Here is a 14,222-nt window from a genome sequence, read left to right on the forward strand (position 1 = left end):
TCTGCTGCTGCCCCCTACAGTTTAAAATCTTGCTGGAAGCTGAAGTCAACTAGTTTGATCACACTTGGCCATTTTATTTTTTTATTTATTTATTTGCCTTTTCTTGGCTTTATTATGTGATGGGCCAGAACCATCAGTTTCTCTTGAGTTCAGAGGTCCCTCGAAAGAGTCAGGATAATTTTGTCTCAGTTTATTTGGAGAAATTTAGCAAGGACAAAATATAGGCCAACATAAACTAATCTTTAAATGATCGACGTCTCTGTTCTGTTACAATTCCTTTAAATTCAGTTGCATTTCTATAGAAAACTACTGAAGTGTGGTGCACTAAAAAAGTGTTGTCTTTGTGTTGACCTTGACACGCATTGCACACAAGTGACACAATAATTAATTAATTAATTAATTAATAATTGCACATTTTCAACCTGGTAAAAATGTTTTACTGTGGCAAAAATGTTAAAGTTATTAACTCATAACAGTAGTGAAACAAAAGGCACAATGCAGCTTTACATTTATGCAGAATTATACTTCTGCAATACAGAAGTGTAAACTAGCAGTTGAATAATCCGTTACTCTTTTTCCACTTTTGGTGGCTTGCTGTGTGCAATAATTTCATCATACAATCTAAGCAAATATTCCATATGGTAGGCCAGACATTTTTAGATGACCAAGAGCACGAGCCTTTAAAATGCAGCTCACCAATGGCTGATCCCAAAAAAAACACTCCCAAGAAACTCCTAATGGTTTTTCATTTTAAGAAGCTTTATTTTTCTTAAAAATAATGATGCTCTTTCTTGCGACTGCAAATTCTTAATGTTTTATAATAACAAAAACAAACAAAACAAAAAAATGAGATCTTTGGTAAAAACATTTCTGGGCACAAATCACAAACATAAGGAAACCCAAAGATCTGCAATCAAAGTACTTCATTAATGAAAAAAAAAAACACCCAAACAGGCACTGTCGGTCAATCATGATGTCCACAAACACTACACTTCGTGTTATCGCACTAAGTGAGGGCAACTGGAAGGTGGCTATCAAGACCCATCATGTTCTGTACACGATACACAAAGGTTAACTCACGGATTTTAATTTATTAAAATAATAATACACATTCTTTAAAGTGCGTACTAAATGGGATTGATGCACAAGGCGCCAAATTTACAATGGATTATAGATCATAAAAAAAATCTGAATTAGTTGTATTAGGATTAAGTATAATTACGCTTATTTTCAATCTAGGCCTAAGTTTTACTTCTTTTGTAAACATGGTGATCATCTTCTCAATAACATTTTCTTCAGGGTAGATCAGTGGACCACAGGTCAGGGAAATTCAAAAAGCTGAACCCAAAAGCAAATAAATATATATACTTTAGGCCATATTCTCATTTCAAATCTATGTGTATAGTTTGTGGTAACTATAGTTGGACATCAGAGTATTTAGCATTGTCGGCGAGCTAAAGAATTGCAAATCAAAACAGTTACATTCATATCAATACAATTACATGAGTTGAGGGATATCAAGAAATATGTGCAATATGTGTTTTAAAGTCATAAATTCAACATATTTTGGATGCTTGCAAGTTTAAGCAAGGACAATAAACGCTGAAGTGTGTGAGCAAATCCCCAGTCAACCCCTCAGTGCAACGGCCAATGTTCTGAGGCCTATCTGCTGCCTGAGGCTAGCAGATATCCAGATAACGGATGTGTGGGCCAAGAGTTCCTCCTCAGTGTGCTTGTCATTGTTTACAGTCCGATTAGCAATCTAGGATTTCATCAGCTACTGCTGACACCAATTTAGCTCATCTTTATTACAAATATCTGCATATGAATGCAGATGAACGTTTTAAAAAGCTAATAAGAAGCCACCAACCAATGTGGCTCAAATGCGACTTGTCAATACTACTCAGATGCATTCATATGAAGATATCTCTTTATAGAGATCAAATAACTGCCATGCAATAACTGCTGAGTAACACCTATTTAAAGATGTGGCACGATGAGCCTTATTGGGTTTAGCTGTTTGAGTTTCTCTTGATCAAACTTCACTAAACTGAAGAAGGTGTTTGAATGGTCATGATGATCGGGAAAGTCAAAATATCAACTGTGCACTACAACACATCAGCCCTTTATAAATCAAATACACTTTTAATCAAGGCAGAAACTATGATGATTATGATCTGACCAGTAATCCTTTCTCTCTCTCAGCGGTGGATTCTCTGACATGTTATGAGATACTCAGGAAAAGCCTGTGTGTCATTGAAGATGACAAACATTGTCGGCTTAGTGATGTCATCAGTCACGCTGTCATATCTGAGGGGAATGTCACCAGTCTCCTTCAGCGGGGCCGTCTTCATCGAATGGCAGCCTTTAGTGTAGTCTCCCGTTAGAACCTTTGACACAAAAATATACTTGTATCCGTCTGTGTTTGGGGGTGAATACTGATCCTGGACAGACAGCGCAGAGTTCACAGCAAAATACACCCCCTGACCATAGACGGTGGCTGTGTGGAGAAAACAAGATGTCAGAAATGAATACCCAAGATGAGACAAATTGAGTCAGGCGAGAGAACGTAAGTATTAAAAACATACCATTCTTTCCACAGAAGCTTCTGTTGAATCCATGAACGCAGATCTCCTTCACACTCGACTCGCTTGTGCCATGGTAGAGAGTCTGTTCGATTACCGGATACGTGGCGCGCTGCAGTACGCTCGCCTTCTTCAACTTGTACTGATTGTACAGCAGTCGATTCATCAGCTTCTCCACCTGGAGAAAAAACTGTGTTAATACAGACACGCCAAATAATTTGTTTGAAATATATATAGCTCATTTTTTCACCTGTATGATTCTGATTTTGCTGTGGTACTCCTGTATGGTCTCATAGAAGCTCTTCACCACATTCTGAAATTCATCAGATTCCTCGTCCACTTTGGATGCTTCAGGCAGGTTTGACAGCAGAGAGAATTCCTCTTCTGTAAACAAAGGATTCAGTTTTCAGTCGGTAACAGACGATCAGATGGGTCATCGATATAACTGTTCACAAAAACAACTGTTATCAAAATTAGTAAAATGGAGTACAATTTTAGTAATCGTAGTAATAATTATACTCTGTAAATATGATAAATGTCTTCATCAGAGGGTGTACACATCGGGTCTGTACATAAAACCATGTACCTCTACTCCTCTACAACAGGCTACTGAATACATCTGTGCATCTGTGAAATGTTCCCATGGAGCGGGTGTGAATGGGTGAATGTGACAAGTCTTGTAAAGCGCTTTGAGCTGTTAGTGGACTGGAAAAACACTATAGTCCTTTTACCATTTATGGTTCAGCAGTTAGTGTTTCTGCAAACCATAGATACTTCCAAACATTACATTTTCCAAACGCCTAAACCCACCAGAGCATAAGAACAGTGTTGTGGCAAGATACATTTTGCCTAAATTTCTAATATAAAGAAACGTTAAGTTTTAGCTTATGTGTGATTTAGCAGGAATGTACTAGCATTATGTATTCTGACGACTGGGTCGGATGTCCACAGTTGTCAATGTACGCATTCAGAGTGTAATCCAGGCCGAACAAATATAGCTAGCTAATGGAAACTGGAAGCTTTAAGTTTAGTTTGACATTTAATTCGAGAGTGAACATTAAACTCAAGACAATGAAGTCCAATAGCTTTTCCGTTTTGGTTTCTAACAAAGACAAAAGACATGCATTCGAGAAAAAAGTTGATGTTATCAAGATAGAAGCTTTGTGTCTGCATTAGTTAGCCAACTTCTTCCAACATTTGGATGTTGCCTAAAATGGTGCATTCAATTATAATCCTGACTTGTCTGACAATCTTTCACTACATTTAGTTGATTTTGGGCTTTATAAGCAGATCATTCTACAGAAAACACAAGAACACTATAAAGTCCACTTTACCTGGTACACCCTCGACCAAATCCTCTAAATTAACCAACTTCCTGGCAATTTTCACAGATTTCCCTGAAGCTATGTTGTGTTCTTGCATCTTCTCAAAGTTTATGGTGTGGGGCTGATTGTCTAACAAGATATCCATCTTTTTCAGCTTCAACCTCCAAACATTCTCGATGAACACTGTAGCATCAGGTGAATACGGGGTCGTATCTGAAGTGACCGGGTCATGAAACACCCACTGGACAGCTCTCAGGATCTCCTTGTCAGATACACCATTGGACATTTTCTCCAGCAGGAGCTTTACATCACACAGTGCTTCGGTCACAAAGTCCTTGAAGCCAGAAACTGTGATTATGGTGCCCTGAATCTGAATCTCGACTGCGTGCTTCCTCTTGATCAACTCCAGACAATTCCTGTGGTACTCGGACAAGTTCTTCACAGTCCTGTGCTCCAGTTTCTCTTCCACCTGCCTCTGGCTGACCTTCTTCCCGAAGGCTATGTCCACCCGAATCAGGTCACAACTATAACCTGCAAACACAAACAGCTGTAGGGTGTTGGCTGCCTTGATGGTGTCCTGTAAAGACATATTGATGCCCTTTTTCGGCTGTTCCGTTCTTGTGCCCTTGTCAGTACTACCAGAAGATTCTTCACATTGCATCATTTTCTTGGACAGCTCCAAGGCTTTTTGCAACTGTTCCTCCTCATCCTCGAGGGACCAAGGGCCCGACTCCATAGAGTACTGGATGGCTAGAGAAAGTTGGGCGTCTTCTTCAAGGTCTCTACAGGAAGGTTGGGTTTTTTTGGAAGGCTGTTTGGGACCGGGAGGGAGGAACAGAAATCCATCCTTCAACACCATTAACCCACTCGTAGTTTCCACGAAATTTAAGGGCTCTGAAGCATCGTCAGTTAATCCATCCGAGCCCTGGTCTGTCTGGCTGGCTGGTTCATCTGCTGTGTACAGGTCCAGGTTATCCATGTCATCAAGTTGGTCTGGAGCAGACACATCCTCCTCATTAACGGCTGAGACAATTTTCTTCGCCTCCTCTAAAAGGCCTACAAAGAGACAACACAGATTGTTTGAAACTGCACAGAAATATAACCCCAATCCTGAAACAGTTGGGACACTGTGTAAAACAGAGTTCAATTACTTGCAAATTAACTGTGTTCACCAACAATGGTTTTATTAATTGTTCCTGAGCCCATGTAGTAATATCCTTTATACAATCAGGTGAACCTCGCCCCATACTTGCTTGTGAACGACTGAGCCTTTTCGAGGTTGCCCCTTTCATACCCGATCATGATACTATCCCCTGTTAACAATTAAGCAGTTTGCCTGAGGAATGTTCCAAACAGGTGTATTATGAGCATCCCTAAACTTTCCCAATCTCTGACCCATCTTCAAAAAACGAAGAGCAAAATCTTCACATTCCGGGTTTTTCATGTTTTACACAGCTTCCCAACTTTTTTGTAATCAGGGATATATGAGAAATGTTTTCAGTTATAATTGAAATTATTGATTACCTCCGCCCGAAGCTCCATTCTGATCAGTTTGCATTGAATCTGAATTTAACTCCTGTGCAGAATCATCCAAAGACACTCTCTGGAAGTTTTTGTGTGACATCATCATCCATGCAGCTTCAAAAATGTCCTGAAATAATAAACAGAATGTTTCTGTGAAGACAAAATGTTTCTGCAGCAGAGTAGCCTGATTTACTTCACATTTGAAGATGATGATTTTTCATTAATACTGCAGAATGCTGTTCATTCATAAGGTATCCTCAGTTAGGATGTGTTTCAACATAGTGTGACAACGCATTTTAATCAGTTAGGGCGCCTGAAGTGCAATAACTCACAGCATGCAAAGGACCGGAAAGGGATTAGGCTTTATAAACACACACTGCCATTAAAGGAAAATGCTGAAATGCTTATCTGTTTTCTTGCAGAGAGTTAGATGAGATCAATACCACTCAAATCTGTCCCAAAAATATGGAGCAAATGGCCAAATAGCATAGCTTAGCAGAAAAACTGGAAGCGGGTCAATACAGCTAGCCTTACTCTGTCCTAAAGGAAAACAAAATCCACCCTCAGCCACCTCTCAAGTTCACTAAATAACATGCTACATCTTCTTTGTTCAACAAGTACCAAACAAGTTGTAGTTTTAAGGAGAGTTATGTGCTGGAACTATTTCTTCTCGGCCTGGCGCAGTGACTCTGTCAGAACGACAGCAAATAAGAATATCTCCTGCAATGTAAAACTATTCCAAGGAAAAAAATGCAGCGATTGGCACATTACTCAAGCTTGCTAATTGGCTCAGGACAAAGTGACATTTTCATTGTGTGGTGTTCATCGAGTTTCAACATTTAGTCAGCTACTACTTACACTATAACTGATTCATTTCAGGACTTCATTTTGACAGAAATGAAACAGAACTAAGTCAACTAAAATGATTCTCATGCAAGCATGAATTGAAACCGGTGACTGGAGGGTCAGACATTGCATTCATCAATCTTTAAAATGGGCATGCTTTGGAAAATGGCAAGCAATAATGTAGTTAAAACTAGTTAAATGTAGTAAGAAAAAAAGAAGTATGTTTTTTTTAATTTAACACAATATGTTACAAATTATTAATCTGTCTCTATAACTGTTTTGACGTTTGTGAGTATAAGTATTATTTCATATGTGTTGAGCTCGGGATGATAAAGCAGCAGTTAGAAAACGAAGCACAGTGAAGTTAAAACATCTAGCAGGCAGGACTTGCTGGGAAACAGTAAACACCAGTGTTTCACTTCTTTGTTGTGTATGCTGGTAAACTCAGCCTCAGGCTATGCTGGATAAGGCTTCAAGTTAGACAGCTCATCAAGATGAATGACAACCAATATAAATGGCCTGCTTGGAGGAAGCGTAGAGGGATGAAGTTGCATATCTAGCTCCAAAAACACAGAAGGATACAAAGAAAACAAAGAAAGCTCTTTCTTTGTTCCATCATTACCTGGCGCGGCAGCGGCTCCCAGGGAACATGCTTTGGGTTGATATAGACCGTAAACTTTGTCTCCATCTCTTTTAGGATGCTTTTGCACTCCTTATCATGCAAAAACCGGGTCACTCCTGGAGCGTTCACTGTGATGGTTCTGGTGCAGATAGAGGAGATGACACCTTGCAACACCTCCTCAGCCATTTGACAAGCAACCACCTGGCCATGGATCTATCAGGTACATTAAAAACAAGATAACAAACGATAAAACAATCTGATGGACCTACAAACTTTTAAGACAATGTTAAAATGGCAGCAGAAATTACTAAAACAGAAGCTTGAAAAATGTCCTGCAGTCAATAATCTCTGCTTCTACATGTGATACTGATGCAATACATACCTTTAACCCGCAAAAATGCTCTTCTTCTAGCGGAAAGATAGACACTTGGTCCATGTCAGCCAGTAGCTGATGACAATGGATCTGGATGTATTTCAGCATGCCTGGCTGCATAGAGAGGACTGTCTCCCTTTCAATAGGTGTGCTAAGAAACTCCAGGATTGCAGTGCGCTTCTCACTCTCCATCCCTTTCAGAGTCAACACATCAATATTCCCCCCTCGTTCTGACACCTTCGCAGAGGAGAAACCCAGAGCCTTCAGGAACTGAGACCATTCTCTGCAACAAAAAATCCCTTCATACTGCGGGTCCACCGGCATGCTGAAGTGAGCCACCTGGGATTTCAAAAAGCTACAAGCCTGGTTAGCCGAGTCCTGGGATAAGGAGGTTACCACAATGTCGCAGTCTGATACAGTGTACATAGTAGGTGACCCTGTTTGATTTATGGTTTGCAGAAGTCGCTCTTTTACATCTTTTCTTGCGAGGAACTGAGCATTTTCCTTCTCGAGGGTGAAATGAGCCCCAGCCATTTTGTCAAAATAGTCCAAGATGGAGTGTTCTATCTGCTCAAATGTCTGTCTGTCAGTACCTTCAATGTACACGCCATTGTCTTTGATTTGGATGGTGACATTTGGGTGAGCCTTTTCAGTCATGTCCTGTTGAAAGGTGCCGAGCTGAAACAAAGCAAGCTTTTCTGGCTCAGTGATAGCAATATGGGTTGACAGTTTATCTTCTTCCTCCGGTTGATCCTCCATGACTTCCTCTGCTACGTCCTCTATTGGCTCAGGGGCGACGAGGGGCTCCGGGGCAGTTTGAGCGGAGGACTGGCTGTTTGCACTGTCCACCGTGGCAGGACTAGTCTCCATATCAATCAAATCCTCGAAACTGCTCTCAGCCATATCTTGGCTTCCAACAGCAGAGTCTTGTGGTGTTAAACTTTGTATAGGTTGAAGAAAATCAAAGTATGGCATCACCACAAGATCGGCGCCTTCCAGTTTGTGCGGGTGTTCAAGGACAGAGCCAATAGCTGGTAAAAGAAATGCAGACATTTTGTTAAATAAAAAAAACTACCGTGAAAAAAACTGTTTAAAAGGTTGTATAATACAACACTTACAGTCATAATTGACAAAGGACACCTTGGCTGTACCCTCTGAAAGCATTGTGACCTCCTTCACCTTCGGATTCCCACCAACCTTGGTCTCAAAGTACAATGTGAGCGTATCTGGAGTGGTGCCAGGGTTCAGGTTCTTCACAAGGATGGAGTCAGTTTGCTCAATCTGTTCAAGGGTCACCTTGGCCCCAGAAAGTTTCCTCTTGGAGATTTTTGCACTAAGGTTTTGGAAATCTATAAAACAAAAGATATATCTTAAACAATGCCATGAAAGAAAATGACAATGTTGAACATTTGGAAACAAAAACATTAGTGATTTTAAGACAAAAAGAAAACATGTGCCTTTAATGTACCTTCCGAGAGGGGTTGGCTGAGGTGAATGAGGATGAGATCTCTCCCCGGTGAGGGATGCAGAGTGTACTCATTCACGTTCAGGTTCAGCATGTTCTCCACATAGAGCTCTATCATGTCAGTGAAGGTGGTGGGGTGGATCCCCTTCAGCAGCAGTCTACATGGGTCCTTAGAGGCAGGCTTTCTCACACTCAGCTCTACATTATGCAGAACATGGTGCCCTTTAGACAGCACTTGGGCAGCAGCTGTCAAAATGATCGGAGCAGAAGTGAAGGCAAAGTTAGCATTCTGTATGTCAATAATAAATCATTACGCTGTTTCCATTCAATGCTTTTGTGGAGAATTTTTGTTACAGTAATGCTTTCTTTAAGTAGTGTTTATCATTTGAGGGGTTAAATGTTTAATGTCTACTTTGGTGCTTAAGAAGAATGTATGCTTAAAAGCTTTTACACTGATAGGGCATCTGGGTCATTGTAGGGAGGCAATTTTTTTATGTTTTATAAAATTGTAGAAGCTTATATAAATATGAAGACAAGACAGTTAGCGGATCCAATATAGAGTAAGCTCACTTTCTTTAACTTATTTAACCAACAAACTTAACTTTAAAGCCATCACATTTATTATTATTTTTTAACAGATGTGTACTACTAACCCTGTATAGATGGGATATGATTGCTATCATTGTTTTATGGCCTGGCTTTAAAAGCCCTTTGTAAAACATGAACAAACAGACAAAAATACTAACAAGCACAAATCTACTAACATGAATTTTATGTTTATCGGCTACTTGTGCTGTAAAAAAGTCTGTTAACTAGGATCCTTCTTCAGGGAAAATAGCTACGAGGTATCAGATCAGTGCATAGACTCAAGTGCCGATACCGATTCGTCATTTTAGGCAGTATTAGAGGCATTTCCAATACGGCTATCGATATCAGAAGAACACTATTTTTAGGTAATTTCGACGATGCACATTAAAGATTTTAGAAGCAGCTAAATTTAAGGCTAACAAATAAAATGTGCGAATATGTGCCCAGACTTGCAAAATACGTCAGACAAATACACTCTATGTTGCCACTTACCCACGGCTTCTTCAAACACCAGTACAGCAGTATCACCCTTCTTCTCCACAGAGACAAGTTGACCTCCCCCAGAGCGCCGCCTATTCTCAAAGTACAGAAAGAGCAGCTCCTCATCCACTCCTGGGGGCAGCGCCAGCACCTCCACCGTCCTGTCCTCCACGCTTTCAACAGACATCCTGTAAAACACATACAGTTTTAACATACTAGTTAAAGTGGTTCAAATCATTTGTTTACAGCTTTCTGGCTCTGTGGGAAAGCTGTAGCCTGACTTCTACACATAACCCTATTTTGCACTGTGGCATGTAACTGTAAACTGAACATCTTTGGGTTTTGGAAAATTGATGTGGAGTATTATTCCCCATTTTCTGACATATTCATACATTTTATTCCAGTGTAAATAATGCAGCACTACATATAATACCATATGTCAAAATTCTAATATGAACATATCATTGCTCAGAGTTTCTAATGTTTACATGAATGACACTTAAAGCTGTCACTGTACGGCATCCTCATCACCTCTTCATTACCTAAGCCATAGATGCATTTGTAAAATTAAAGTTATCAAGTGTCTGATTGACCATAAACTTTTTACCATGTCCAGTAATATTTGAATAATGTCTGAACATATTGATGACACGATAATACTGTGATAACTACTCACAGTAGTACCACTAATACTATCGTTACTCAGTCCTCTACTTGAACCTTTTTTTATTACATATAATTTAATTGATAAATTATACAATGAAATTGCGCTATGCATGGCAGTTTAACAGAAAATTGCTATTGGAAACATTATGTTTTTATTAACTTTAATTTAACATTGCTTCACATACATTACAACATGTCATTGATCTTTATGAAGTATAATATGATCAGCCACTAAACAACAGGGAAAGATCAGACTGTGTTCTCTCTTATAACCACAGAAAGAATAAGTCTTAGTTACACATACTTTCTCATACACAACGTACTTTTTACAGTAGTAGTCATAGTTCTGCTCGTTTAAACGTTAGGACTTAATAGTAAAACATCAACATTCCCTGTCTGAAGCCACTTTAAGTATTTATTCATATTTACGTGGAGAAACTATGGACATGAGCCTGTGTGACAGAGATCATGGCCTACCTAGCACTGTCAGGTTCAGAGCTGGAGAACAGGAAGCTCGGCCTGTTTTTTTTTTTTACAGCTACTATACTGTAGGAGCTAAATTTAACGGTGGTGTTATTGTTACAATAATCTATTTCCTAAGCAGTTCACAAATAGAGTTACAGTCGCTCTGTTGCTGTTATTTTTAACTGCGCAGTGATCCCGTAGTTCATGAACGTGGCTATATACATTTCCCCAGACTGGAAAGTGAAACCAGTTGCCATGTTTAAACACTGAAGCTGCAGTTTATCGCAACTGTGTTTTATTCTGGCGAAGGAATGAGAAATTAATTCTCACCGAGTATTAACACGGGTTTGGAGCATTACCTACCTGTACTACAGGGTAGACATTTGCTCGGAAAGTCGTTTCGTCCAAACGGGTTGAACTGGACTCTGAACACTTCCTTGTTGTGCTGCTTGTTCAACGGCGGGAGGCGTCATCAGCACCACGTGGTAAAGAGGAACATACGTCATCACAGAGCTTACAGTCATATTTATACTACCTTCATTTAGTAACATAATATGATACAATACAGCATAATATAATATAATATAATATAATATAATATAATATAATATAATATAATATAAAATAATATAATATAATATAATATAATATAATATAATATAAAATAATATAATATAATATAATATAATATAATATTATATTCATATATTATATAAAACAATATAATTTGATATAACATAAAATAATGTAATATATTATAATAAACAATAATATATATGTAATATAATATCATATAATATAACATAAAATAATATAATATAATATAATATAATATAATATAATACAACACCATATACAATATAATATAATATAATATAATATTCATTTAAACGCTATTATATTATTTTAGTATACTATATATATAGTGAATACTGTATTGTAGATATACATATTAGATATCCCATATTTCTTTAGTTTATTTATTTATTTATTTATTTATTTATTTATTCCACTACTGAAGCTCATGTTATATCATCACATAGACCATGTGCTGAAATTGTTTTGTGCTGCTGTTTCCAGGAGTCTAAAATGAATTTTATTATTATATTATATTATAATATATTATATTATATTATATTATATTATATTATATTATATTATGTATAGCAACTGTATGACAGTGGTGGAGAGAAAGAAAGAAAGAAAGAAAGAAAGAAAGAAAGAAAGAAAGAAAGAAAGAAAGAAATGTTAATGCATCAATAATTATAATGCAGTAATGTATATAATGATGTGCAGTCTTTTATTCTATTTTTTTGTGTTGATGATACCTTTATTTCATGCAGGACTTTTATTTTAATGGGTTATTTTTAAATTGTAGTTAAAGATTTAAATACTTCCACCACAACTGCTGTTTGAACATAGATTGCAATGTAAGCAAATGAAAATGGCATATACTATTTCATAAATTAAGCTCATAGGGCTAGAAGAATTGAATCATGCTGAAGCACATTTCTTGACCATATGATTACTAGGCTTAAGAAACCTGAAGGCAGTCATGGTGTATAATGTATAAAGTTATAGGCAGAAGAGAATGAAGCTCTTTAGCACTTAGGTGCCTTTTGTGTCTCACAATAAAGTCAACATTTGACCAGAAGGCCACTCTGAATATTTTAAACTACATTGTGTTCAATCACTTATTTATAGCGTGGGTACTACGGTAGCAACATGGACTGCATGCATGAACATATATGGTTGACTGGTATGCAGTTGTGAGCTTTAAGTTATTTGAATGGCCCTTGTATATAATGTCTGAGGTATACACACAATGTCTGCAAGTCCCACTGACTTCCATGCACTATATCCTACAGCTCTTTATCATGAGCTTATATAAAGTATGCTTGATCTGTTTTCCACACTGGATGTTATCTTCTGGAGTTGTACTTGATATAAAATGAGTTCTGAGACTCGTATAGGCTGTAATTCAGTGCATAACTTTAAATAATTCAAATGGCTTTATTCTGTATGTGTGAAATGGGATGTAAAGGGGCGCCAGCAAGTTCAGATCTATTTTATATCTCATAAAGTATAAATCTTTCATTATAAGCAGGGTTTGTGTGATTGATTAGTTTTCCATACTGAGTATCTTAAAATAAATGGATAAATACAGTCAGAGTGACCTGAGCTCCATAGGCTTTACAAAATCATGTAACTCATTATAATTTAAAAATCATAAATGTCATCACAATGTGCTCAGAAGCATCTGATCAGTGTGTAGTACCAAACATTTTGATAGGAGTGTGTCCTTATACATTTGCTGAGATATAAATAAGGTTGTGACTAAACAGACTCCATTCAGTTCAATGCATTCTATATCTCATTACCATTTCATGTCATTATTAGGAGCTTATACATAGATAATCAGTGGGCCAAAATGAGCATTTTGAAATTTTAATGTGACATGTACTGCATATAAACGCTGAGCTATAAATACAGTGTGAGTGAATGGGTCCACAGCCTTTAATGCATTCAGATTCTAAGGTGATCACGTTATGATCAGTCTGGATGTTTGAATGAGGTTTGTACTGTTAACAACAGACATGATATTAAAACAACGGATGAAAACAGTATAAAGTGATTGCTGATCTGGCTCGTTAATTATACCAATTTGTGAAAGTTTTTTCCCACAGCAGCCGCAAAACAGCTGCACCGTGAAGTCAAACTGTGAGAAACTGAGCTGCTTAATAATAAACAAAAAAAAGCAAAGAGCATAAATGTGTAGCAGCTCACTTGTGGCCAATTCCTCCAGGATAACAACTGTAGCTTCTCTTATCTTCCCTTTAATCTAATTTAAGCATTTGATGTAAAACTCAAACAGCCTGTTGGTGCACAGTTTACAGTTCATTACTGTGATAAGAGAATCAACAGTGTGTAATAGGAAGGATAAATAATAACCTCAGCAACCTGCTGGCATTCACATATTTTTTAATTTTTTATTCGAGTCTATTAGCTGTAGCGTGTGATGGTGGAACAGACTTACCTCATAGAGAGGGGCACTCAAATGAACACCCACCCCCTCAAAAATTAAAGCTGACTAATGGCCATGTTTCTGATTTCATCCTTTAAAAGAAAACAATTTAAATTGGCAGACATGAGATGAATATCTATGAGGCAAAACACGATCTTCACAACAGCAGAAACCAGAGAGACACATTCAAAGTTGTTGCCACGGGGCATACAATCTTGATATTTTTTGGAAACAATTATCATACTGGCTAGAAACACT

The 14,222-nt window shown here is 37.8% G+C and overlaps 1 protein-coding gene across 1 annotated transcript; it reads right to left on the minus strand.

Annotated features, from left to right (window-relative positions):
- Positions 1–738: 738 nt before the first annotated feature.
- Positions 739–11,392, minus strand: parp10 (poly(ADP-ribose) polymerase family member 10). Its single transcript, XM_084379882.1, has 11 exons — positions 11,303–11,392; positions 9,821–9,996; positions 8,744–8,986; positions 8,394–8,624; positions 7,285–8,306; positions 6,903–7,115; positions 5,435–5,561; positions 3,920–4,966; positions 2,836–2,969; positions 2,589–2,763; positions 739–2,500 (listed from the first exon to the last, which is right to left on the minus strand). The coding sequence occupies exons 2-11, from the start codon at positions 9,993–9,995 to the stop codon at positions 2,202–2,204; spliced, it is 3,666 nt and encodes a 1,221-aa protein (XP_084236008.1). The 5' UTR covers position 9,996; positions 11,303–11,392; the 3' UTR covers positions 739–2,201.
- Positions 11,393–14,222: the final 2,830 nt, after the last annotated feature.

Source organism: Pagrus pagrus, assembly GCF_965226575.1.
Source record: "Pagrus pagrus genome assembly, chromosome: 17".
NCBI lineage: Eukaryota > Metazoa > Chordata > Actinopteri > Spariformes > Sparidae > Pagrus > Pagrus pagrus.

Excerpts from the sequence above, each read along its gene's own strand:
- parp10 (XM_084379882.1), bottom strand. The coding sequence starts at position 9,995 with ATGTCTGTTGAAAGCGTGGAGGACAGGACGGTGGAGGTGCTGGCGCTG. Across the intron at positions 7,116-7,284 it reads AGCATTTTTGCGGGTTAAAG|ATCCATGGCCAGGTGGTTGC; the intron begins GTATGTATTGCA and ends TGTACCTGATAG. Across the intron at positions 2,501-2,588 it reads AAGCTTCTGTGGAAAGAATG|CCACCGTCTATGGTCAGGGG; the intron begins GTATGTTTTTAA and ends TTCTCCACACAG.